Below are 26387 nucleotides of genomic sequence, written 5' to 3'. Positions count from 1 at the left end.
GGAAACAATCAAAAAAATTAAGAGGCAGCCCATGGAATGGGAGAATATAATTGCAAATGATGCTACAGATAAAAGACTGGTATCCAAGATCTACGAAGAACTTCTCAAACTCAATACACGAGAAACAAATCATAAAATGGGCAGAAGTATATGAACAGACACGTTTCCAATGAAGACATACAAATGCCCAACAGACACATGAAAAAATGTTCAAAATCATTAGCCATCAGGGAAATTCAAATCAAAACCACACTAAGATACCAGCTTACGCCAGTAAGAATGGCAAAAATTAACAAGACAGGAAACAGCAATTGCTGGAGAGGATGTGGAGAAAGGGGATCCCTCCTACATTGTTGGTGGGAATGCAGGTTGGTGTAGCCACTCTGGAAAACAGTGTGGAGGTCCCTTAAAAAGTTAAAAATTGAGCTACCCTATGACCCAGCCATTGCACTACTGGGTATTTACCCCAAAGATACAGATGTAGTGAAGGGCCATATGCACCCCAGTGTTCATAGCAGCATTGTTCACAATAGCTAAACCGTGGAAGGAACCGAGATGCCATTCAACAGATGACTGGATTAAGAAGCTGTGGTCCATATATACAATGGAATATTACTCAGCTATCAGAAAGAATGCGTTCTCAACATTTGCTACAACATGGACGGCACTGGAGGAGATAATGCTAAGTGAAATAAGTCAAGCAGAGAAAGACAACTATCATATGATTTCTCTCATCTATGGAACGTAAGAACTAGGAAGATAGGTAGAGGAAGAAAGGGATAAAGAAAGGGGGGGTAATCAGAAGGGGGAATGAAACATGAGAGAATATGGACTCTGAGAAACAAACTGAGGGCTTCAGAGGGGAGGGGGTGGGGGAATGGAATAGACTGGTGATGGGTAGTAAGGAAGGCACGTATTGCATGGTGCACTGGGTGTTAGACCCAACTAATGAATCATCGAAGTTTGCATCAGAAACCAGGGATGTACTGTATGGTGACTAACATAATATAATAAAAAAATTTTTTAAAAGTTGAGATTAGGATGTATTATTAAATGTCTTTGAAAGAGTTAATATGACTAATTCATAGTCACAAAGCAATGAAACAAGTCAGAAGCTGTAGTTAAATATTTAGAGGATTTTATTCTTTCATTTTTTACTGATTTGTCAAAACTTCAGGTTCTTTGGGAGAAATGTTATCTTCTTTATGAAATCATTAAAAGCTTGCTTCACTTGCTTATTCCTCAAGGTGTAAATGAAGGGGTTCAACAGGGGTGCAACAGAAGTAGTGAGCACCGAAACACCTTTATTTATGGCCACCTCTTCTTTTGCTGATGGCTTGATATAGATGAAGATGCAGCTGCCATAGGTGATGGACACCACAATCATGTGGGACGAGCAGGTAGAAAAGGCCTTTTTTTGTTGTTGAACAGAAGGGAATCTCAAAATTGTCCTGATGATGTATGTGTAGGACAGAAGTACACACAGTAGGGTGATAACGAGTGCAAATACAGCCACAAGGATAACCATTTGTTCTATTACCCACGTATCTGAACATGAGATCTTCAGGAGGGGACCTGCGTCACAGCCAAAATGATCAATGGCATTGGAGTCACAGAATTCCAGCTGGAGGCCCAAGCTAAGGGGTGGGAGAATGATCATCAAGCCAGACACCCAACAGCACAGGACAAATAAGGTGCACACCCTATTATTCATGATGGTCATGTAACGCAGGGGATTACAGATGGCAACATAGCGATCATAGGACATGGTGGCCAGGAGAAAAAATTCTGTTGCTCCAAAGAGAATAATAAAAAATAATTGACTTGCACAAGCATTGTAGGTAATGGTATTGTCCCCAGTTGATATACTGTACAGGAATCTAGGAATAGAGACAGTGGTGAATGAGACTTCTAAGAAGGAGAAATTTCTGAGAAAAAAGTACATAGGAGTTTTAAGATGGGAGTCTACCAATGTGAGGGTGATAATAGTCAGGTTCCCTGTTACACTCAAGATATAGGTGAGAAGTAGAAAGACAAAAAGCAGGGTTTGCAGTTGTGGGTCATCTGTCAGTCCCAGCAGGATAAAAGTTGTTATTGCTGTGTAGTTTCTCATCACTGACTTTTGAAATCTACCAATCAGCATGTGAAAATAAAAGATTTTTATGAGGAGATCAATATTTGAATTCTGTAGCAAAAGACTGAGTATAAAAGCCAAGCAAACCAAGTCTATATTTATTTTCTCATTTCACATCATAATCAATATTCCCACTATTCAGTTAGCCCTCCTGAATATTCCACGTATGAGCAGTAAAGATTATTCCTTCAGAATTCACGTTTCTGTAAAACAATCCGACGTTTCCCCAGATCAATCTTTGCTCCTCAAAATTTGCATCCATACATGTTGATTATAATTCATCACGTGGATTGAATTTACAAGGAAGTTAGAGGGAAAAAAGGTGATGTTACTTAATGTGTACTTAAATGTTTATCCAAAACAAACTTTGGATATTTATCATATCCAGATAACAAAGAGCATGGCTTCTCTTCAGTTGTTATTATCAAAGGGTTGTTTTAAGGGTAACATGCATTTCCTCTGGAAAACAACTAAACAATAATGACAACAAAACACAGCACTGGATCCAGAGATTTTCCTTTACCTCTTTATTCTTATCTGCTTATATTCCTCGTTCTTAATTCAAAGATGGTTTGATAGACAACTATTTTATCTATAGTGTAAGAAAAGGAATATTTTTATATGCATACATGTTATTTTTCAGTCATCTGTGGCTCCATATCTCTCAAAAGCCCTGAGATGAAATCTATGTTTAATATCAATAACTACAGTCTTCCAGAGGCTGTGCTGCTGCTGCTTCTTCTTCTTCTTCTTCTTCTTCTTCTTCTTCTTCTTCTTCTTCTTCTTCTTCTTCTTCTAGAGAGGGAAGGGGAGAGGCAGGAGGAGAGGAAGGGAGGGAATCTTAAACAGCTTCCATGCCCAGTGCCCCATGCCCAACTCGGGGCTCGATCTCACTACCCTGAGATCATGACCTGAGCTGAAAACAAGAGTGGAACACTTAACTGACTGAGCCACCCAGGCTCCCCACAGGCTGTGCATCTTTAATTATATTTTTAATTCCTTTGGAAAGATACTATCATCTCTACCTTCTCATCTTACCCCTACTTAGTTTAGGTCTTAAGGTTCTGCAACCTGACTTTCATATCCAACCTCCCACTGCTCTAGCACCCACAGGAACGGTATTACCATTGAGGCCATCGGCATATTTTTTTTGTAGTTGTTTTGCCTGAGATCCCCACAATATTTTTTAAAGTTAATGTTCCATCATTCTTCAAATGGATTCCATGCCAGCATCCTGATTTTCTTCTTGCCTCTCTCCCTCTTTTTAAAAGATTTTATTTATTCGTTTGACAGAGAGAGAGAGAGAGCACAGCAAGGGGAGTGGCAGGCAGAGGTAGAGGGAGAAGCAGGTTTCCTGCAGGGGGAACCTGATGTGGGACTCAATCCCAGGACCCTGGGAACACGACCTGAGCCGAAGGCAGTTGCCCAACCAACTGAGCCACCCAGGAGCCCTATATCTCTCTTTTTAGTGACCTACAGTCTCCTCATCCTCTATTCACCTATGAAGTATTTCTGTTCCCCAATATTTTGTATTGAGACCTCTCTTTTCTTGTTTTCTCTTTGTTCTTCTTCTTACTCCATGCTCTCCAAGAGGATTTCACTTCATGCAATTGATTTTATTGTCATTTATATAATGAATTCCACAGGCTGGACTTTTCCATATAAAACAATTGCTAAGTGTGCATCACCTGTTAGATGTTCTACAGACACTTCATACACCATGAATTCAACGTGACATCATGGTCCTTCTCCAAGCCTTCTCTTCTAGTGTTAACTATTTATTGACAAAAATTAGTCTCTTGTGTGTGTCCTGCAAGGCTCTTCATGGACAGGACCTTCCTTATTTTCTCATTTCATCACTTACAAATTCCTTACCGTTCTTTCTGATAACTTAATTCCACAAACATTGACTGCTTGGATCCTTCATATTTTTCACATGTTGTCTTCTCTTCAACGGCTAATATTTGATTCATATCAATGGGTCATTCAGAATTCTCCTTAGGTATCAGTTTTCCAAAGAAATCTTCATTCACCCTCCCAGAGTATGTGAGATTATGATACCATGTTATTTATAAACACCTGCTGCTCACTCTTTCTTGAAATGGATCACATGGTATGCTTCCATATACTTACATTTCTCTGCTATGTTACTGTAAGCTTCTCCAAAACAGAGGTTATGTTTTTATATATCCCTTTATTCCCTATGTCTGACACAAGAATGTTGTTATGTAAATGTAAACTGAAGAAACAAAAAAGAGTTGTCTGTGTACTTAGACTGAGCTATCTTATTTAATGTCTATTCCGGTTAGGTTGCTCAACATTCTTATTTTGCATTATGGTGATCAAGAATTTCATATGCATGTGAATGTTTGAGCTCCACCGAGACAATTAAGGAAGTTTGTTGACCCACCTCATCACTCCTATCCACACCTCCCTTCCTCCAATCAGTGCTGTGACAGCATGTGCAGTCACCTTATTTATATATTTATATTATAGCTGGAGATACACATGAAGGATGAGTAAAACAGTAACTGGCTCCCTTTTCCCATAGTATGAGTCTTATTATTTTGTTGATATCATGTGTGACCATCATGTATATTATTCGACAAAGGAAAGACTCTATTTCTGTTTGTGGAGCAGTAACTCCTGCTAGTCCTCAATTAGCATTAATTATTTATAATGGTAGCTATGAAAATACGTCCTATCTGAAAACATAGTCCCTAGGGTTTCTGCTATTTCTCCATTACTGAATGGCATAGTATCTCCCCAGGAGACATCAATTAGTTTGCTATATGAATGATTTTTCACTAGGTTGGTTTTAAAATAGTTCCTCCAAATGGCATGAGCCCTCTGAGTCTGGCAACATTAATTCCTCTCTTCCTATGGATTTGTGCCTTCTAAAGGCTTATGCGGGGTATATAGCAGGGCAAACCTTGCTTTAAAGGGACCATCACAGGAAAATGGACACTCCTGAAGGGACTCTAATGAAAAACTCTGATAAAGGAAATAGTGCAGACCTGGCACAACTAAAGTGAAGACACTAGCAAAGCTACTGGCCAACATTAGGGGCACCTGGGGGGCTCAGTCAGTTGTGTCTGCCTTCAGCTCAGGTCATGGTCCCAGAGTCCTGGGATTGAGCTTTGAGTCGGGCTCCCTGCTCTCTCTCTCAAATAAATAAAATATTTTTTTAAAAAAGCTACTGGCCAACCTTATGTAAGGACAGCCTGTCACATGGCGTTTACCTAATGCTTAAACTCTCAAGGTTTCTCAAATCACTGAAATTGTTTCTTTGATGACTCTTCCACTCCTAAAGAGTGATCTCTTTGTGAGCCTCTGATACTAACCAATGGCTTATACAAGGAAAGAAAAACAGAGTTCTTTGTTTTCAAACTTTCTGAGATTTTTCATTTCCCCTCAACCCTCTTTCTCTGGGCAATTTTATTTTTGCTTATTTTAGAAAAGCTCAATTTATTAATGATTTCTCTTTCATGCAAGTAACATAGTGTGCTAATAATTTACTATGGCTTATTCTTTGCTTTGTCCTTTGATATTTGGTTTGTATAAGAATTTATTCTCTCTAACCACTTCAGGGCTACAAAAAGGGCAATAAGTAGAACTAACTACAAAGTAACTAAAAATTGACATCCTGCTCTGATCTCCTTTTTCATACTTCCCCTCTGGATACACACCACACCAGGCAGAAGTTGCCCGAGTGAAATACTCTTCTCAACCTTGCTATCCTGAACTGTGCTCTGTGAACAATAAAGTGGCCTCTTTCTCCTTAGCCATCAAATTACTCAAATTATTGTTATTGAGGAATTAGGTATTAAGAGAACATTTCTGTTGAACTAATAGGTTTTTAGGAGGGATCGAATTAGTTCTGTTTAATTTTTTCATCATAGAGGATATTTACAAATTAGAAAATGTTGACATTTTAAGCAATGTAATATTCTTTTTGGGTACAAATTCCAGGGATTGAAAGGCATATTTCTGTATGTTCTTGAAATTACACTACATGGTGACAACTTACAGATGCAAATATATAGCTCTGGCTATGACCTTACAAAAGGCTGTTGAATAGTTGATAACATGACTATAGTTTTCCACATTAAAAGTTAAACTAAGCTTAAGTAACCACATTACAGAAGAAGATGCCAACAAATATTTCTTTCTCTTACCTTTTAAAAGAGAAAGTAATTCTCATGTCTACCTACAGTACTTACTCTTTGGGTAATTATTTGTGGTTTCAGCTGGCAGCTTCTTCCTGTGTTTCACTGTGTGGTGTGGAAGGAGATGTGCCTCAGCCCAGGTCCAACGGAATCATCAACTCACAGTCACTCTTCAGGCATTTTCTGGAGGGTCTTGAGTTCTTTGAGTTTTCTGTTTTCATATCATGTAAAGACTCTCATTAGAGACTCTTATTTTAAACCTTGGAAGCATTTTCCTTTGGTTTCTGTCAAGAAAGGAAGAAAACTTAATGTAAGGGAGGAGAACCAAACAAATTTTCTCTGGGTGTTGGAAGAGCTCTGATTGTTCTGAGCCAGGAGTTGGCTTTCCTGCTCCAAAAATAATGATATTTGTGCTCCTCTGCTCTATTTTCTGGGGGTGCACTGGGATCACTTGTGTGAATAAAGCAAAGGATCCTCAGTGCCCTGGGGTCTAATGTCACCAAGGAATCTTTTGCTTAATGAATTTTGGCAAAGCAACTAAAATAGACAGCAACAGGGATGCTGTCCTTTGAGACAATAAGATAGAACGACAGCATCAGACAGAGGCTAGGTGCCCATCGTACTAATGAGAAAAAGTGTGCAAGCCTGACTGAAATCTCTACTACACTTCCTAAAGATATGGGTATAGGAGACTTTAATAATAAAAATATTTTGCCTTATCTAATCTCCCATGATATCATTTTGTTTGTAAATTATCTAATATGAAAATATGTATTGAAAAAATTACTATGTTCAATGATATCACAGGATGAATTTATTTTTTTAATCACAGGAATATTTACCTACATTTGAGAAACAGGAAAAAATATATATGGCAGATATATTTTTTATTCTACCTACAGACGATGCTTGATAAGACCATGGTTACATGGATGACTCAAAAACACTTCACTCGAGTAAAAACCACGGCTCTAATAATTTCTGCTGTGAAATATCTGCCCCTGAGAATTTGAAATATGTATTACAGTAGATTGGAGATGAGATGACTGTTTAGAGATCTGGAAAAAGCTTGTATGGTTTCATATTAGTTGCTTTAGGAGTTATGGTTTGATGATGGTAGATTAGGGCTCATGATTAATACATGTGTCATGATTAAGAAGGAAAGCTCCTATATTGAAGAAAGGAGAAAAGGCCCTTGTTGCAAAATGCTTGAATAAATAAAGCTAATCTCTCTTTATCATTACTTTTTATTATACCAGCATCGCTTCTATGGCTTTCTTTCCCTAATTTTCTTTTCTTTCTTCCTTTTTTCTTTTTCTTTTTTTATTATTTTCCGTTAGCCACCATATAGTACATCATTAGTTTTTGATGTAGTGTTCAATGATTCAATAGTTGTGTATAACACCCAGTGCTCATCACAACACATGCCCTCCTTAATACCTATCACCTGGGTATCCCATCCCCCTCTTCCCCCCCCCACCCCGAAACCCTCAGTTTGTTTTCCAGAGTCCATGGTCTCTCATGGTTTGTCTCCCTCTCTGATTCTTTCCCTAATTTTCATTTTATATTTTAATTAAGGCAAGAATTTGTTTTTAAAATTATTCTTCTTTTTAAGATTTTTCACACAATAAAGTTTTATTTATTATTAGGATTTATGTTATGGAAGACAATATATTATATGAATATGTTCTTTTTTTAAGATTTTATTTATTTATTTGAGAGAGAGAGACTGCACAAACACATGAAGGAATTGGAGGTGAGGGGCAGAGGGAGAAGGAGACTCCCCCATGAACAGGGTGCCTGACTCAGGGCTCATTCCCAAGACCCTGGGATCATGACCAGAGTCAAAGGCAGACTCTTAGGTGACTTAGCCACTCAGGCACCCTGGAATAGGTTCTTATCATGCCAATAAGTATTCAAATTTTTGGTCTGGGGAATAGAAAGCGGATAAACAGTGAATTTAAGATTTATGAAAACTATGATTTTATATGTTGGCTTTTATTTGTTTGTTTAAGATTTTATTTATTTATTTGACAGAGAGAGACAAGGAGAGAGGGAAAACAAGCAAGGGGAGTGTGAGAGGGAGAAGCAGGCCTCCCGCTGAGCAGTCAGCCCAATGCGGGGCTCCATCCCAGGGTCCTGGGATCCTGACCTGAGCCGAAGGAGATGCTTAATAGCTGAGCCACCCAGGTACCCCATATTTGTAGGATTTTAAGTAATAAGAATGAATCATATCATGCATATACATTGTGCAACTTCAAAAAGGTTTAGTCCTAGATATTTCTAAATTTTCTTTCATCCCTTTATCTTACCTTTTTTTTTTTTTTACTAATTGTAGGTAATACATTGATATATGTAATATATCTAACTAATATTTTTGTATTTAGAAAGGACTTGATCTTAATAAATATATCTTATAACGAGTCATCTTTTCTAACAGATGATTCTCTTAGATTTTTCAAACATATAATCATATTATGATTATATTATAATAATTTTTTCATGGATTCACCAATGGGATTTACAATACCATAGAGTTGTATTATTGCAGAATTTTTAAATAAGACTTATTTTTAAAAAATCTACCATGCATACAAAATAATGTATCATTGTAGAGGTATCCACAAGATAGGTTAAGGAACAGAACATTACCCGTTCCTTTGAAACCTCCTGTTTGTCCACTTTTGGTCAAACTCCTCTTTATCTCTAATAGATGAATTCAAGGGCCACATAGTTTCTGTTTGTCCTCTTCTTCATCCTGCTCTTTGTCTGAGGAGGCTGACCAGGATACACTGCATGCACGAGCTCCTTTTCTGTGGATTTGATTTTGGGTTCAGCCAGTGAGAGCCCCTTAGAATATCATCATCAACTATTGTATCAAGATTATGCTATTCTCATTTTTTACAATGTGTAGATATTCCTTGAACTATGCCCTGGAAATGTCTGTGTAGAACTGGAATACATTTCTTAAATATTTACTAAATACTTCATTGATACCAATATGTTATGGAAGTTTTATTAGATGATTTTTAGTTGGAGATTCAAAATTTGTAATCAATATATGAATATTCAGATTTAATGTTTTTTGTTGTACCAGTTGTGATAGGTTTATTTTTTTGTAGAAATTTCAACACTATTTACAAGTTTATTGGCAAAATTATAATTATTTTACTTTTATGCCTGTATTATGTGTAGTTATGTGCACTCTATTTCCTAATATAATGATTGAATTCCTCTCTTATTTTTTTTTGGTCATCCTTGGGAGAGATTTAATGATCTCATTAGTCCGTTTAAACATTCCTTTTTTGGCACTGCAGGTTTTTAAAAAATTTTTTGCTCAGTCTCTATTTGCTTTTTCTCTATTTCTATAATATCTCCTTTAATATTTATTACTTTCTTCTTTCCGATTTAGGCATTATGTCATGCTTTTTAAAACTTCTTTGGATTAATGCTTAGATCATTGATTTCAAGATTTTATAATTTATTTTCTAATACATTTGGATCTCAATATGCTGCTAATCACTTTATATTTACTCCACAATTTTGTTACTTCATATCTTTGTGTGACATAAAACTTTCCTCTTATATTTGTTGTGATTTATTCTTTGACCAAAGTCATATTTAGATGCTATTTCATAATTTCCAAATGTATGGTGATTTCAATAGTTTTTTTCTTCTTTATTACTGTTCTGTTCAGAATTTATCCTGTCGGTTATTTCACTCCTTTGTAATATTTAATATCTATTTCATGGTTCAATATATGGCTATTCTCAGCAAATTTTCTGTAACTACTTGCATAAAATACTAATTCTGGCGTAGTTGGATGTAGTATTTTATATACGTCAGTTAGTTCAGATTTGCATATTATACTTGCCAAGTGTTTTTTGCCTAAAGATATGTTTTATATTCTTTACACATTTATTATTGTCTATTTTATCAGTTACTGAGAGTAGTTTGTTCAAATACTCACTGTGGATTTGTCTATTTCTCTTGAAAGTTCTAATGATTTTGTTGTGTTTATTTTGATTCTACCAATTTTATCTATCTAGCAATTACATTAACTGTGAAAATTTTGTCATTATGAAATCTTTATCTTTAGTGATTTTTTAATTTGATCGTGTAGGATACATGCCCTTATTATTAACATAGGTATATAAGCTTTCTTTTTTCAGTGTTTGTATTATGTATATCTTCCATGCTTTTACTTGAAATCTGTGCACATATTTTAGATGTGTCCCTTGTAAGGAAACATAATGCTTAAAAAAAACCTGTTCAAAATCATGTATGCTTAGTTGGGGGAATATAGATTATTATCTTTTTTTAAGCAGCTGAATTCCAGAGTTCATATTTGTGCTGTACATTCTGTGAGTTGTGACGAATGTATAATGACATGTATGCAGCACTGTAATATCATAAGAATAATTTCGCTGGCATAAAAATCCCCTACGATCTGCCAGTTCATTGCTTCCTCCCTCTCTCTCCTAGCCCCTGGCAACCTCTGATTTCTTTTGCTATATCCATAGTTTGCCTTTTCCAGAATGTTACGTAGTTGGAATCCTTCTGTATGCAGCCTTTTCAGATTGTCCTCTTTCACTTAGTAATATGTGCTTAAGGCTTCTCCATGATAGCTCATTTCTTTTTAGTGGTGATAAATACTCCATTGTCTAGATGTACCACACTTTATCCGTTCACCTAGTGAAAGATATCTTAGTTGCTTCCATGTTTCGGCAATAATAAATAAAGCTGCTATAAACATTAGTGTGTAGAGTTTTGTGTGGATGTAAGTTTTCAGTCATTTGGGTAAGTACTAAGGAGTACAGTTGCTGGACTGTATGGTAAGAGTGTGTTTTGGTTTCTAAGAAATTGCCAAGCTTTTTCCAAAGGGACTGTACCATTTTGTTTTTGTACCAGCAATAAATGAGGTTTTCTGTTGATACACATCCTTACCAGCATTTGGTATTGTCAATGTTTGGATTTTCACCTTTTTCATAGGCTTTTAGCAACACCCCATTGTTGTTTTAATTTCCAATTCCTTAGCGATGTATGATATTGAACATCTTTTCATGTGCTTTTATGCCATCTGTGTATCACTTTTGGTGAAGTGTGGTTCAGATTTTTGTTCATTGTTTAATTGAGTTGTGCATTTTCTTGTTGTTGAATTCCAGTATCAGCAGATGTCCCAGTGGAAAACTAGCCTTAAATGATGACAGCCTTAATCTGAGGAACAATATCGATACTGTTCCAATTATTTAGCTGTACTTTAAACATATTTTTCCATCTTTCTTTTAATTCAGAGTATACATGTTGATATAAACCACTTAGTCCAGCACTGTCAGAAATAGAATACATATTTATTTAATTCAACTTTTCTTTTACTTTATTCTTAGAGAAAGCTGAATTTCCAATATAATTAGATGCCACTTTCTTAACCTATTAGTTGACTTTCTTATCCTTCCCTGGGTGAAACTGTACTCTGTCTTCTGAAATTCACACTCATATGTTGCTTGTGACAAATGACATGATACTGAAGAGATTATGGAGAAATGGTATGTTTTTCAGAATCCTGAAGGAAGAACACAGTAAGATAAAGGGTAACAGAAGTTAGGTTCAGTAATGTAATACCTTTTTAACTTGTTGCTCTTTTTATTTAACAGTTTTCCATTAACAGAATAAATCATTTTTCTCACAGCTTACTTATATGGCTATAAAAATTCACAAAACAAATGAATAATATGCCGCTGACCAATGCTTATACATACTGACAAAATAAAAACAAATTAATGAGGCCTGAGGTTCAAAAACATTGAAGCCTGGAGCCATTATGTGGACAGTTGTAGAACTTGAAAGCAGAGATAAATAAAAACGAAGAAAAAACACACTGAGCAAACATTTTTAACATACTGTGTGTTCAAGGAGTAGGAACACTTTGATAAATCTCCAGTGAGACATTTGGGCCTAGATACTTCTTTGGGGAACTTTTGTTTTATTTTTAATTATGAGTTCAATTTACCTAATAATTACAAAAATATTAAAATTATTGATATCTTATTGGATAAGCTATGGCAGTTTGTTTTTTGAAGAATTGCTCTATTGCGTCTGTCAAATTTGTGTGCATAGATTTGTCCATAATATTCCCATATTATCACGTTGATGTCTGCATTGTCTCTAGTGATATACCTTGTTTCATTCTGATATTGGTGATTTGAGCCATTCTTTTATTTTTCTATCTCTCTTTCATTCTTACCAGATGCTTGCCAATTTTATTGATCTTTACAAAATGACAACTTTTTTGTTTCATTGATTTTCTCTATTGTTTTTCTGGTTTTGATTTATTGTATTTCTGCCTTTCCCTTTATTCTTTCTTTCTTTCTGCCTGCTTTGAGTTTATTTGCTCCTCTTTTCTATATTGAACCAGAGAGCTTAGATTATTGATTTAAGACTTTTCCTGTTTTCTTTTTTTATGTACATATTATACTTTAAATTGCGTGTATGTATGTTTCAAGTTTTTATTTAAATTACCATTAGTTAACATATAGTGTAATATTGGTTTCAAGAGTAGAATTTAGTGATTCATCACTTACATATAACACCCAGTGCTCATCATAACAAGTGCCCTCCTTAATACCCATCACCTGTTTAGCCCATCCCCCACCTGCCTCCCCACTTTTCCTGTTTTCTAATATAAGTATTTCATGCTATAAACTCTTCTCTCTGCACCACTTTTGTGTTGTCCCAAATTTTTTGATATTTTGTATTTTCATTTTAGAGTTTTCATATAATTTTTCTGTCCCACCCTCTTTCTCCTTTCCTTCAGAGATGAGTCTGACAAGAATATTAGAACTTTCGTTACTGTCCCAGGGGTCCCTCAGGCTCTGTTTATTTTTGTTGTTATGCTTATTAATATTCAGTTTATTTTCTTCCTAATTCAGATTGTAAATGTATGTTGTTCTTTTGTCAAGTTCACTGAATCTTTTCTCTGTGGCTTCCATTCTTATATTGAGCTTGTTGATTGAATTTGTTTCTATAACTAAATCTTTCATGCATATTCTTCTCTGTGCCTACCTGGCTTTTCTTTTTCCTTTCTTTTGCTGGGGTTCTTTCTTTCTTTCTTTCTTTCTTTCTTTCTTTCTTTCTTCTCTTCTTGACTTTCTAATTTTTCTTTTCTGCAAGTGTCTTTATAATTGTTCGTTGAAGTACTTCTACAATAGCTGCTTTAAAATACTTATTAGGTAGTTCTAACACCTCTTTCATTCAGTGTTGATTTTGATTGATTGTCTTTTTTCATTTAATTTACGATTTCCCTGGTTACTAGTATTACAGGTGATTTTTTTCTTGAAATCTGGACAAATTTGTTATTACTTTAAGAGTCTCCGGATCTTACTTAGACTTTCTGTTGTAGCTGGCTTCCTCTGGGACTGGTCCAGCAGTGGAAGGCAAGTACTCAGCCTTGTTACCGCTAGACGTGGGTCCCCTACTTGGCCACTTTCACATCAAGGTGAAGGGAGCTTCCTCATTACAGCTGGTCAGAATAGGATTTTTAGGTGCCCACTGACCTCTGCTTGTATGAGGGAGAAGAGGATATTTTCAATTTTTGGACCCTGATTTTGATGTGCATTCAGATATCCATGTAGAAATGTAGATGGGATGATTACATGTTGTCAGTTCCAGACATGCTCTATAGAAGAGCTGGCTTATGGGGGCAATCTCCATATCAGGTTTATCACTGGGACAATTACATCTTAGACGGTGTTATGTAGCAAAGATGTTGTTTTTCTTAGCATACTTTTTTGAGGTTGTAGGCCAAACAATGTTTGAGTAAATCCACTAATCAAACCACTTAAACATGGCAAAAATTAGGAAGTCAGATATTGAGGCCTTGGCTGCATGATAGGAGTGGGTTAATCATTGGTTTAGATGCCATTATCTCAGAATGCAGTATGGAACTCTGTGATAAAGTTTTAAAAGGGGGTATATAGAGAATGAGAGAACAAAATACTATCAACAGTTAATTACAGAAGACAAGTAGTTATTGGTAAACTTGGGAATGAAAACAAAACAAGAGAAAAGAGAGGAAGAGTCAGGTTCTTTAAATCCAGGGATGGAGTTTGCTAAAAAAGATTGTATGATAAAATAATACCAAATATTTATTGGGCTCCTGAAATAAACACTTTAAATGACGTAATTTATCCTTGTCAAACAAATTAAAAATCAATCAAATAAAAAATATGACATGGATTATTCACCCAGTGTGACAGTTAATAAAACAAGACACTGAGTGGTTAAACAACGTTGGTACAAGTCATTTAAAGGGAGTTAAGCATATCGTAAAAACACACACAAAATATCCAAAGTCAGAACTCGGCAGTATGACTTGGTGTATTCTAGGAGAAATACATTTGGTCTACAGCATTTAAACTTGTCACAGATGCTATTAGGTGAAAGGATGATTCATCACGTATCTTGATGTCAAGGTGAAAAGAAATAAAAAATGGAAAAAAGAACAATGATATTTATTATCTATATCACCCTGATTTTCTCAGCATCTTAGTATGCTGATGATAAAAGTGTGGCTCCTTCCCATAAGGCACCTGACAATCCCAGACACTAATAACAATTTTTAAGTGATTAAATTTATATTGTGCTATCTATATATTTGACTCTCTTGTGATTACAAATGGTAGTGTCCAAATCTGATCAAATATGTTACTTGGACATGTCAAACAGTTGACCCTTCACCAGAAGGATGCCACTGTTTAAAGAGTGTTGATATGCATCCTTAGGTGGTCTTTATCTTGTCAGGGCCCCTGCATCTTCAGTTATGTGTGCTTTCCATACAACCAAATAGGACAAGTGAGGATGACTCATATAAATTGGATGGTATTTTACTTGCCTAAAAACTGTTTTACTCTCATTTTTAAGCAAGAAGAGATGGTTTATTTTTTATGTGCATTAGGCCGCAATATAATCCCACATGCTACAATAGGTGAATCTTATCAAAATTAGACTGAGACAACTTAGAGAAAAAAACAATACTATTGGCTAAGATATTGTATGGTTATATAATTATAAACCACAGTCTTGGTTAATGGTCCCTAGAGAGCTTCATTACCAAGCCAAATGATGCTAGTTGTCTGTAAAATGTTTTTATAGAAAGATGATTACATGCTATTGCCTTTCCTTTAAGTAATAACTCCAATTAGAAAAGTTCTTCACTCATGAAATTTGTTCTTAATGGCATAGTTTATTAATTGATTATTGTTATTTAAGCACTCATACCATAAATTGCTTTAAAGACAAAAGAAAAAAACTACTAAAGGTTACTCTAGCTCTTATTGATTTGCTGTCATAATGACAAACATGTAATTCAAGTTTTCTCTTTTATATTGGAAGTAAGTAAATTGTGAATTGAATTTCATGATCAACATAACAAATAATGCTCCCCTACTCTACATTGTTTGACTTTTAATTTAATGTTTGTTTGTATATCTGCTATCCTTCTGTAAGTTTCTTCTATGGATCATTTAAAAAAAACCATTAAAACGATTATATATATATATATATACCCCTGGGTGGCTCAGATGGTTGCGTCTGCCTTCAGCTCAGGTTATGATCTCCGGGTCCTGGAATCGAGCCCTGTGTCTGGCTCCTGGCTCAGAGGGGAGTCTGCTTCTGCCTCTCTCCCCTGCTCATGCTCTCTCTCTGTCTCTCTGTCTCAAGTGAATACATTAAAAAAATCTTTAAAAAACTCCAAATAGTGTATATATATACTTGCAAACACACACACACACACACACACACACACACACACACGTATGTAAGTACATACATATGTAGGTACAATCATATGTATATATAATTTAATAACTAAAAATACTAATGCCATATGCTGTGTGAATAGATTATGCAGTGATAAATATCAACACAATATATCTGAAGCACATACATTTATGTAAGAAGTGATTTAGTCATTTCTTTGTGTTATATTGTGGGGAAAATACTACAAATCATTCTGTAATGATTTTGTGCTTAAATTCATATAAGGATGTTCATGTAAGAACATTGAATCCAAATAACATAAATAATTGTATTCCTGAGAATTGATAAAAGTAAGGAGAGAGAAGAAATAAAACAATGAATTATCTATTGGTTCTCTGGGAAAAGTGTCATGTGTATAGTGTTAACCTTAAAAACAAAACAGTTGGTTATTTTACCAGAAAAAAAATGAGTTTATTTGGGAATAACGAATGAGAATTACAGTTTGGTTCATGAAAGCTATAGGCCAATCCGACAAAGAAGAATGTTACTTTATGGAGAAAAAGGTGGAATCTAGAAGTTGTTTTGAACAAAAATTCGTTGGAGAATAGCAAGAATTTAGGGTGATGATTATTTCTCATTGGCTGAGTTGCAGGGGTAGTCGATTTATCATAGGAGATGCAATGTTCCCTGTTGGGGCCTGTAAATAATGATTCTTTTCTGCCCTCCATTCTGCTGGTGAGGTCTGGAATTGACAGTTCTTCCTGTAATTGACACTGAGTGGTATGGCTACCCCCTTTCAGCTTCCTCTTCTAGCATGCCAAGGCCACTTCAATGTGCTTTCCTGCTTTTAATTTTGACAATATTTTACTTATAAATTATGGTCAGATCAATGTTTTTGAAAAAAGTATCTTTCTCACAACATCCTTAAGTGCTTGTTTCACCTGCTGATTTCTTAAAGTGTAAATAAATGGATTCAGCATAGGAGCAATAGAGGTATTGAGCATAGCTACACCTTTTGTCAAAGCAACCCCTTCCTTTGCCGATGGTTTCACATACATGAGATGCAGCTTCCATAAGAGATAGAAACAACTATCATATGGGAGGAGCAGGTTGAGAAGGCCTTTTTTCTTTGTTGAGCTGAAGGGGTTTTCAGAATTGTTCTAAGGATGTAAAAGTAGGAGAGAATTACTAACGTCAAAGTGGACATAAGAGTAAGCACAGACAAAACAAAGCTCATGAGCTCTAGAGTACTTGTGTCTGTGCAAGAGATTTGCAGTAAAGGAGCAGAATCACAGGTGAAGTGGTCAAAGACATTGGAGTCACAGAAATCCAGCTGCAGGCCCATGGCCAGTGCTGGGAAGATGACCAAGAAACCAGCCAGCCAAGAGCTGACTACAGCTGGTAGCAGATCTTGTTACTCATGATGCTTGTATAATGTAGAGGCTTGCAGACAGCCACGTAACGATCATGGGACATACAGGCCAGAAGAAAACACTCTGTTGAGCCAAGAAAGATAAAGAAAAATAGCTGAGCTGCACAAGCATTGTAGGAAATAGAGTTGTCTCCAGTTAGGATGCTGATCAAAAATCTAGGATTCAGACAGAAGTCAATGAAATTTCTAAGAAGGAGAAATTTCTGAGGAAAAAATAGATGGGGGTCTTCAGGTGGGAATCCAGCAAGGTAAGAATGATGACGGTGAGATTTCCAGTAACACTCAGTACATATGTGAGAAATGGGAAGAAGAAAGTTACCACCTGTATTTCTGGATTATCAGTCAGACCCAGGAGGATGAAGTCGGTCACTGATGTTCTATTTTTCATTTCTGGTGGTTGATTTTTCACAAATCTTACTGGCAAAATCAATACAGACAATAATAAATCATTTAGACAAACCTAAATATCTGCCTCTATTTTTTTTAAATAATGATTGTAAAAAAAATTAAAAAATAAAATAATGATTGTATTTTCACAAAAAGTACCTGGGGGCTTTAAATTTTTACCTTCTATAAATACATTCCTCATTTCCCCCAGTTCTATTGTATATCTTACAGGCATATCCTCTGTGTTTAAAATCAGTCTTATTCCTCTGAATAATGTCCTCTGATTCTTTCCTATATGCACCTCCATTTTTACAAATGTTACATGGGAACTGTATTTATTGAACATGAGTTATTCTCATGCTTCACTTTTTTCCCCCTAAAATATAGAGGACATAATGTTTTTCTTATGTCATCTTTTCTGAGCATAAAATTCCTACCGCTGATGGAAATTAGTGATCAACCCAACCATAATTAATATTTTCTAGTGAAAATTCTAAGTGTTCTTTTTGGGAAGTTGTGAATACTACTCTATTAGTTTATTTTTTTGCCATTTTCATTGTAAAAATTCAGAGACCAAGTCATTCTAATGTTGCATTATGAACTTTTATTTGTATTAAACAATAGTTTATATAAGTAGTACCCATATTTTTTCAAGCTATTATACATTCTATTTCCAGGTAGAAATTGAGCCTTTTGATGCCTATCTTTATTCTTGATTCTTTAAAAAAAATGGTGTCTTTCTAAATCAAGAAACAGACTGTTAACTACAGAGAACAATCTGATGGTTACCAGAGGGGAGGTGAAAGGGAAGATGGGTGAAACAGATGATGGGTATTAAGGAGTGCACTTGTTACGATGAGCACTGGCTGATGTATGGAACGGCTGGATCACTGTATAGTATACATGGAAATAATATGGCGCTATATGTTAACTATATTGGAATTAAAATTTTAAAGAAAGGTATCTTTATATAAAAACTTAACTTGGTGATTTTCACTTTATTATTTCAAGATTCCTAATAAAATAACTTCAAAAATCTAGTTAATAGTTGAACATCAAAAAATATGTTCACAAAATATTGTTAATGAAGTTCAGCAGTACTCTTATATAGAAATTAGATACAAACAGCTTACATATATATTTAGAACTATCTTGGACACCCACACCAGGAATATCCATCAAGTCTTTCTAAAGTATAAATGTATCAATATTAAGGAAAGTATGTCATGTTCCACATATTTCAGTTAATTGGTAAAAATTACCATTTAAAATATTTTTACATTTTAATTTATTGAACTATTGAACACACACACACACACACACACACACACACACATATGGTAATATATTCTATATATTGAGAGAGAGAAACACACCAAAGGCTAATCACTGGTACATAATGATAACATATAAGCTGAAACATTTAAAGATATATATAAAGCTGAAACATACAAAGATAAATAAACTGAGAATACTTACATATTATCAAAAGATTGATGGTCAGTGTGAAATATTGAATGCAAACTAATGTACTCAATCATGTTAAATCAAAAGACAAGTGGTAGGCTAATGCTTCATGGAAAAATAACTGTTTTCCCTGTCTTCCCACAAACCTGTATATTTCCCATAAAAACCATGTTTCATCTCAAAATATTTAATGGAACAATTTTCTCATGGAATCCTGATATATCCCACCTGCCATCTTACTAGCAAATCTTCACATAAATTCATAAAAGAAAAACAACTTAGAATTATTTTTTGATAAGCTATTCTCATATTTCACAGAGGGCCGTTTCCATTTATTTTCCTGAGGAAAAAAGTAAACCTAGCACCTTTAATGTGCTTTTCTACAGATATATTTTTTTTACTTTGGAAAACATCCTTTGAGATAAATTCTTAATGACTTTTGGGAAAATAGTAACAGGGTACTGATGAATCATGCACAAGATCAACTTTGGTGAGTGTATTTAATTGGTTTATTATAGGACCTGTGTCCCAGGAGAATTCTAAGTAAATTATCCAGGAGGATGATGACCTGGTATTTGGGGGAGGAGGGACCTTCACAAAAAAAACCCCAGCATTTTCTAATGTTCATATTCCTATGACCTCTGTTATCGTTTTTAACACTGTGGGGAATCAGTTTATGGTATGAAAGGCAAATTAGTAGAGACTATCAAGGAAAAGCACTTAGTTCCATTGCTTATAAAATAATTTTAGAATTATTGTAGACTTTTGAGATATATCATTTCAACTAAAATTTCCTTAGAGAATAGTTCTTTTAGTTGAGCTAAACAGTTTACATGTAGGGGCATCTGGGTGGCTCAGTCATTTAAGTGTCTGACTCTTGATATCACTACAGGTCTGGAACTCAGGGTCGCGAGTTTAAGCCCCGTGTTGGGGTCCATGCTTGGTGTGGAGCCTACTTAAAAGAAAATGAAAATAAATAAATAACCAGTTTAAATATAAAATTAGAAGCAACTCAGATTTCACCTTTACGCTTCTATGTTATTTTCAACATGTTAGTGTAAAACCCAAGACATATTTTATTATATAATGTGCACCAAAGCTATTCTTTGTTAATGAGCAAATTAGGCACAGTTCATTCTACTGTGAATAAATATAACACTTAAAAAACTTCTTTGAAATCGTATCTTCTTGTTAAAACATACTACATAAATGAAAACTAGGATATTTAAATTACTTTTGTATAACCAATAATGGCACTTCAAAACCAGATATTTAGTTAATAATTGGATTATTAGAGACTTTATCATTATTGTAGGGGCAAGTATAATTTAACAAAAGTGCAACATGGATATTTTCAATTTAAAGGAGTTGTTTCACGTGATATGCTTAATTTTAAGCATTTTATACCTAATTAGGAAATCTTCATTTTAAGCAATCGTTAACCACTTGATATTAGCATAAACATTACCAGTGTCAATTTTAATGGCTGAATATGGTTTCAGTTTATGGATACGCCATGAGGAATCAAATCCCTCTTTACTGAGCATTTAAAATTTTCCCAGGGGGCGCCTGGGTGGCTCATTCAATTGTGTTGGACTCTTGGTTTCCACTCAAGTTGTGATCTCATGGGTCACGGGATTGAGCCCCCTGTCAGCAGGGAGCCTGCTTGAAGATTCTCTCCCTCTACCACTTCCCCTGCTCTCATAAATAAATAAATAAATAAATAAATAAATAAATAAATAAATAAATGATTTGAAAAATCTTTTCCTGGTATAAGTAATATTAGAATGCGTAGAACACACATATACATTTCAGCATTGTCGTCCTATTACCTTTTGAGTGTTAAGTTTCCACAAACGGAGTTACTGATCATAATTTTGCATACTTAAAATGTTCATACATATTTACATATTTCTCTAGAGTAGTGGTGTTTATGTGTCATACTTTAATAAGAAGGGCTATTTTAACACAAACTCAGCATGCAAAAGATGAATACTTTCAACCCTTACCAGCGTGGTAGAGCGTAAATGCCCCTGCCCCCCCACCCTTGGATGCATATTTTTAATATATTTTTATATGTAACTAAACACAGCATTGCCATATAATCTTGCAAATCCACTTCTGGAGGTATACCCACAATAATTGAAATCAGAAACTCAAAGAGATATGTTTATTGCAGCCTTATTTACAATAGCCAAAGTATGGTAACAACCTCAGTGTCCATTGGTAGATGAATGGATAAAGAAATGTAGTGTACACATACAATGTAACAGTATGCAGAATTAAAAGGGAAGGAAATTAGATACATAAAATGCAGTATCAATGATCCTTGAAGATATTATGCTAATTTTCATAAGCCAGACAGAAAAGAACAAATACTGTATAATTCCACTTATAATGAGGTACCTAGACCAGTCAAAATCATAGAAACAGAGAGTGGAATGGTGGTTGCCAGGGGCAGTGGGGAGGACATCTGCTGTATAACACCGTGCCTACAGTTGGCAATACTGTATTGTGCACTTAAAAATTTAAGAGAGTAGATCTCATGTTATGTGTTTTCACCACAGTTCTGAAAAGGGGGCCCTTTGGCTTTTTCCTCTGGGAAGCTCTGCAAACAACTGCACTACAGGGAAGAGGGAGGAAGCACTAAAGCATTTGTGCACCCCCAGCCAGCCCCCGGATTTATCTGGACAACCTTGAGGTATAAGCAACAGTAAGCAGGAGTGTCAGGGTCCTGAAGACTTTCAGCAAAAGTCATTTCTGGATACCTGGCAAGGAGTGCATATCAGGGGATTGAGAATAAGGCTGAGATGCAAGAAGGATGTGTGTGATTAGTTTAGGATGAGGATTGGCTGTCAGAAAACATTTTATGGTGATCAGGGAGGGATGCGGTTTCTCATCTTGGGGGAATAAACATACCATGACTCTCCTTTCTGGGTTTGATATTGTATGTGCTCCTAGTTTTTGGCATGCATGCTTTGTTTGGAAAGCATAAATTAGTTTAGGAACCATGACCAGGAAAGGACCAAGCAGGTAGGCAGCATGGTGTATGGAAAATTAACTGAACTGGGATGTAGATCTCAATTTGTTCTGATTCACTGAGTCACCTTGGAGAATTCCCTTCCCTTTCTGGGTTTCACTTTCTTCATCTCACAAGTGAGAAAGTTTACTTTATCAGGGGTACAAATGAATCTCATCTCGTAGGTCAACTCTTATGGTATTGGCAGCAAGTTGAGAAGGATTCTGAGGTCAGATCCTCACTCTTCGAGGTATAAGTAATATTAGAACTTATTTGCAATGATTTGCTATATCTGTGGGAAAGGGCGGTTAGTGGCATGTCTCTTTCATTTGCTACCCCTGCAGGAGAATATATCTATAATCCCCTCTACATGGAAAATTCTATTATTCTAAACATTTTAATAGTTACCCTGATGCTTGAGGTTAGAAAATTATTTTTAACCCTTCTCAATCATTTTATGTGATACTCTATATCAATTTTCTACAGAAATAGAGGATTACAGAATCTGATTTTAGGTATCAAAACTCAAAACATGTATCAAGCACAGAGCCTAGTCATTCAATTTATTAAGGTTTTCAGGTCCTTCCACTGTGTGCTCTGGTAAGTAAACTTGGCCATACACTAATAAAGTACAGTGTGTGAATACACACACACACACACACACACACACACACACACACACACACAATACTTTACATGAATGGCTTATTCATCTAAGGTTCATGAACCTAACAGGATATTAATAAAATGTTGGGAATTTTTAAAAGCACAACACTCAGAACTTCGTATGTTTTTCCAGCAATTCCTTCCATAGTTAAAATACATATTCAGATTATCTGTTGCTTTATGAATACTTGCTAATTAATACTATATCCTAACAATTTAAAAATAGGAGTGTTTTTATATAATTGCTCGTAGTAGCATAATGCATTAGTATCATGTAAGCATACAATTTTACTCTTTTTTCTGTACTTGGAATATTATAATATTAAAATATTTACATTTGTCTCAAATTTTTATATTAGAATTGCAGAAGTTTCTTTTTTTAGTAATTTTAATTCGTATCAACTTTACTGTTTATTTTCATTAATTTCCTTATAATATTTATTTTCTTTGGTTTTCCACATACTGACTTTTTTTGTTTTTTAGTTTTCAGGGTCCCGAATTTCGTGTAATTCCAATATTTTTGTTCCTACTAATTAAACAACGTGAGACTTAGAGTGATTGTTGGAAAACAGCGCAGGCAAGTGGATTGTCTTTGAACTCCCCTTATTCATCAGAGTACCAAAAAAATGTGTTCTCTGATCTTCATGGGCTTGTTAAATAGGTGTGTACAAACTCTGGATTGATTTTCAGTAACTTCATGGACTGATTTTTATGATTTCCCACCTCTAACTCTTTTCTGATATATGATATATCAAACGATTAATTAAGGTCACTCCATGTGGTGTAAAAACAGGCATTCTGAGTAACCCAGTTTATAGCACTCATGGGAAGAGAACACCCTTCCCATCAGCTGCAGCCTCTCGAAATTCCAGTTTATTGTTTAACAGGAGCTGTACAATCCGAAAAGACATAGACAAATATTTCTGATGGAGCATAGTTGGTAGAAAAGTAATCAGACAGCTTGAAATAAATCATTTTCACAGTAGACGATAACTGTTTATCAGCTTTTTTCCCCTGTGCAGTTTTTGAATATCTGATTCAATAGCATAAGGGAATAAGAGTGGGCAGGAGACAGAGCTAATTGCTAGAAGTAATCATAAAGCATGGTTTTCTAAGCCCTGAAGTTAGGTTCCATTCCATCCATTAACTGTGGAGTGCTGTGCATTGTATTTCTGATCATTTCTTTTCAAGTAGAATTTGGATTAGTTATCTAGATCTTGCTACTTTAGAAAGTGAAGAACAATGCTTAGTTAGAGCCATATCTCATGGGCTCCCTATGTTTGACATTCATGAGACGATGACTGTATGGACCTAGGAAAACTACAGAAAAGATAAAAGGTAGAGAATATAGAAAAATACGTTTGAAAGAAGAAAAATGAAATAAAAAGGAGCTCTAAAATGACTGAAATCTTTGACCACTTTATTCATTCATTCATTCATTCCTTTCTTCCTTCCTTCCTACCTTCTTTCCTTCCTTCTTTCATTTATTTATTTAGAGAGCCTGCATGCGAGTGGGCAGGGGTGGGGTGGGGAGGAAGAGCAAAGGGGGAGAGAGAATCTTAAGCAGACTCCACACCTGCATGGAGCCTGAAACAGGGCTTGATTTCATGACCCTAAGATCATGACTTGAGCCAAAATCAAGAGTCAGTTGCTTAACCCACTGAGCCATGCAGGTACCCCTTGACCACTCTATTTAATTTGGTTTCTTCTCTCCTTTCCTTGAAGTATTTCATTTTTTCCCCCACAGCATTTGTCATTTACTTAAGTACTAGGAATTTTACTTTTCTGTTATGTTGCTTGTTTAATGTGTGTGTCCCCTCCCTAGAAATAAGTGCTGCAATGACAGGAACTTTCGTATCCATGTGTGTACCTACCACCCAGAACAATGATTTGTGTATATGGAAGGTTTATTTGTGGTTTTAGCTACGGGGTTCATAATTATTAGTGCTTGTTTGATAACAGTTTTTTGGTGAAGTCCTTAAGGGCCCGTTTCACCTGCTGATTCTGTACAGTATAAATAAAGGGATTCAGCATGGGAGCAACAGAGGTATTAGGTACAGCTACACCTTTGCTCAAAGCCACACCTTCTTTCACAGATGTGTTTACATGCATGAAAATGCAACTCCCATAAGAAATGGAAACCACAATCATATGAGAGGCACAAGTGGAAAAGGCCTTTTTCCTCTGCTGGGCGGAAGGGACCTTCAGAATTGTTCTAAGGATGAGTGTATAAGAGAGTATCACCAAGGCCAAAGTTCCCATGAGTGTGAATACTGCTAACAAAAATGCCATGAGCTCTAGAAATGTTATGTCTGTGCAAGCAATGGATAGCATAGGAGGAGTCACAAGTAAAGTGATCAATAATACTGGAGTCACGGCAATCCAGCCGGAGGCCCGTCATCACAGGAGGAAAGATAATAAGGAAAGCTCCTGCAACAAAGTTGCAGACTTTGTTACTCATGATAGTTGTGTAACGTAGAGGTTTGCAGATAGCCACATACCGATCATAGGACATTACCGCCAGAAGAAAAAACTCTGTTGATCCGAGAAGGAGTAAAAGAAATACTTGTGTCATGCAAGCATTATAAGAAATGGTTGTGTCTCCTGTGGCAATGCTGATCAGAAATCTAGGAATACAGACTGTTGTGAATGAAATTTCTAAGAAAGAGAAATTCCTGAGGAAGAAATACCTGGGAGTCTTCAAATGAACATTTGCTAGTGTTAACATGACGATGGTCTTGTTTCCACTTACACTCAATAAGTAGGTGATCTCCATGAAGAGGAATGTCACATGTGTAACTCTGGTCGTCGGTGAGTCCAGAATGAATTCTCTAAGTGGTGTCTTATTTGGCATGACTAAACTCTGGATTCTGTAGCTCTGTAGATAAAAATAAGAGTGGGAGTCAGCTCTTGATAATTTCAAATAATTTGTAGTGCCCTTATTCTGCACAAAGAATGATAAAGCATGCATTATCAAGAAGTGAAAAAATAATTATTCATTAGAATTGAAAACTCATATCAGAATTTGTTTAGTAGAGAAACATTAATCTGTTTTATTTTTAAAAACTGAGATTTAAATATGTTTAATTTCCAGCTATATACTTTAATTACTTCCTTAACATACAGAAAGTCTTTTTACAGTCATAAAGAAGAGAAATAATGATAAATACTTAGCTTACTTCATTGTGGAAGTAATTCATTTGAGAAGATTAAACAAGTTATTGAAATATATACTATTTTTGAAAACTTAATGCCCATAAAATTCTATATTTTAATTTTGCCATTGAAAAACTTATTTTTGAGTCAGAATGCAATATTTTTCTATGTAAGTCTTGTTTTATATTTATAGTAAAACAT

The 26387-nt window shown here is 35.4% G+C and overlaps 1 protein-coding gene and 2 pseudogenes across 1 annotated transcript; all 3 read right to left on the bottom strand.

Moving 5' to 3' along the window:
- Window positions 1–1165: 1165 nt before the first annotated feature.
- LOC123791624 (olfactory receptor 6C2) lies at window positions 1166–6983 on the bottom strand. Its single transcript, XM_045796468.2, has 2 exons — window positions 6940–6983; window positions 1166–2141 (listed from the first exon to the last, which is right to left on the bottom strand). Exon 2 carries the CDS (start codon window positions 2111–2113, stop codon window positions 1166–1168), a length of 948 nt encoding a protein of 315 aa, XP_045652424.2. The 5' UTR covers window positions 2114–2141; window positions 6940–6983.
- A 9957-nt stretch (window positions 6984–16940) lies between these two features.
- On the bottom strand, window positions 16941–17879 carry LOC123791623 (olfactory receptor 6C76-like; annotated as a pseudogene).
- A 7092-nt stretch (window positions 17880–24971) lies between these two features.
- On the bottom strand, window positions 24972–25884 carry LOC123791615 (olfactory receptor 6C65-like; annotated as a pseudogene).
- Between the last annotated feature and the right edge of the window lie 503 nt (window positions 25885–26387).

The sequence above is a fragment of the Ursus americanus genome, chromosome 24 (assembly GCF_024610735.1).
Source record: "Ursus americanus isolate L20-20 chromosome 24, mUrsAme1.1.p, whole genome shotgun sequence".
Lineage (NCBI taxonomy): Eukaryota > Metazoa > Chordata > Mammalia > Carnivora > Ursidae > Ursus > Ursus americanus.
Note: the sequence above shows the minus strand (reverse complement) of the source record. Positions and strands in the feature narration are given on the sequence as shown.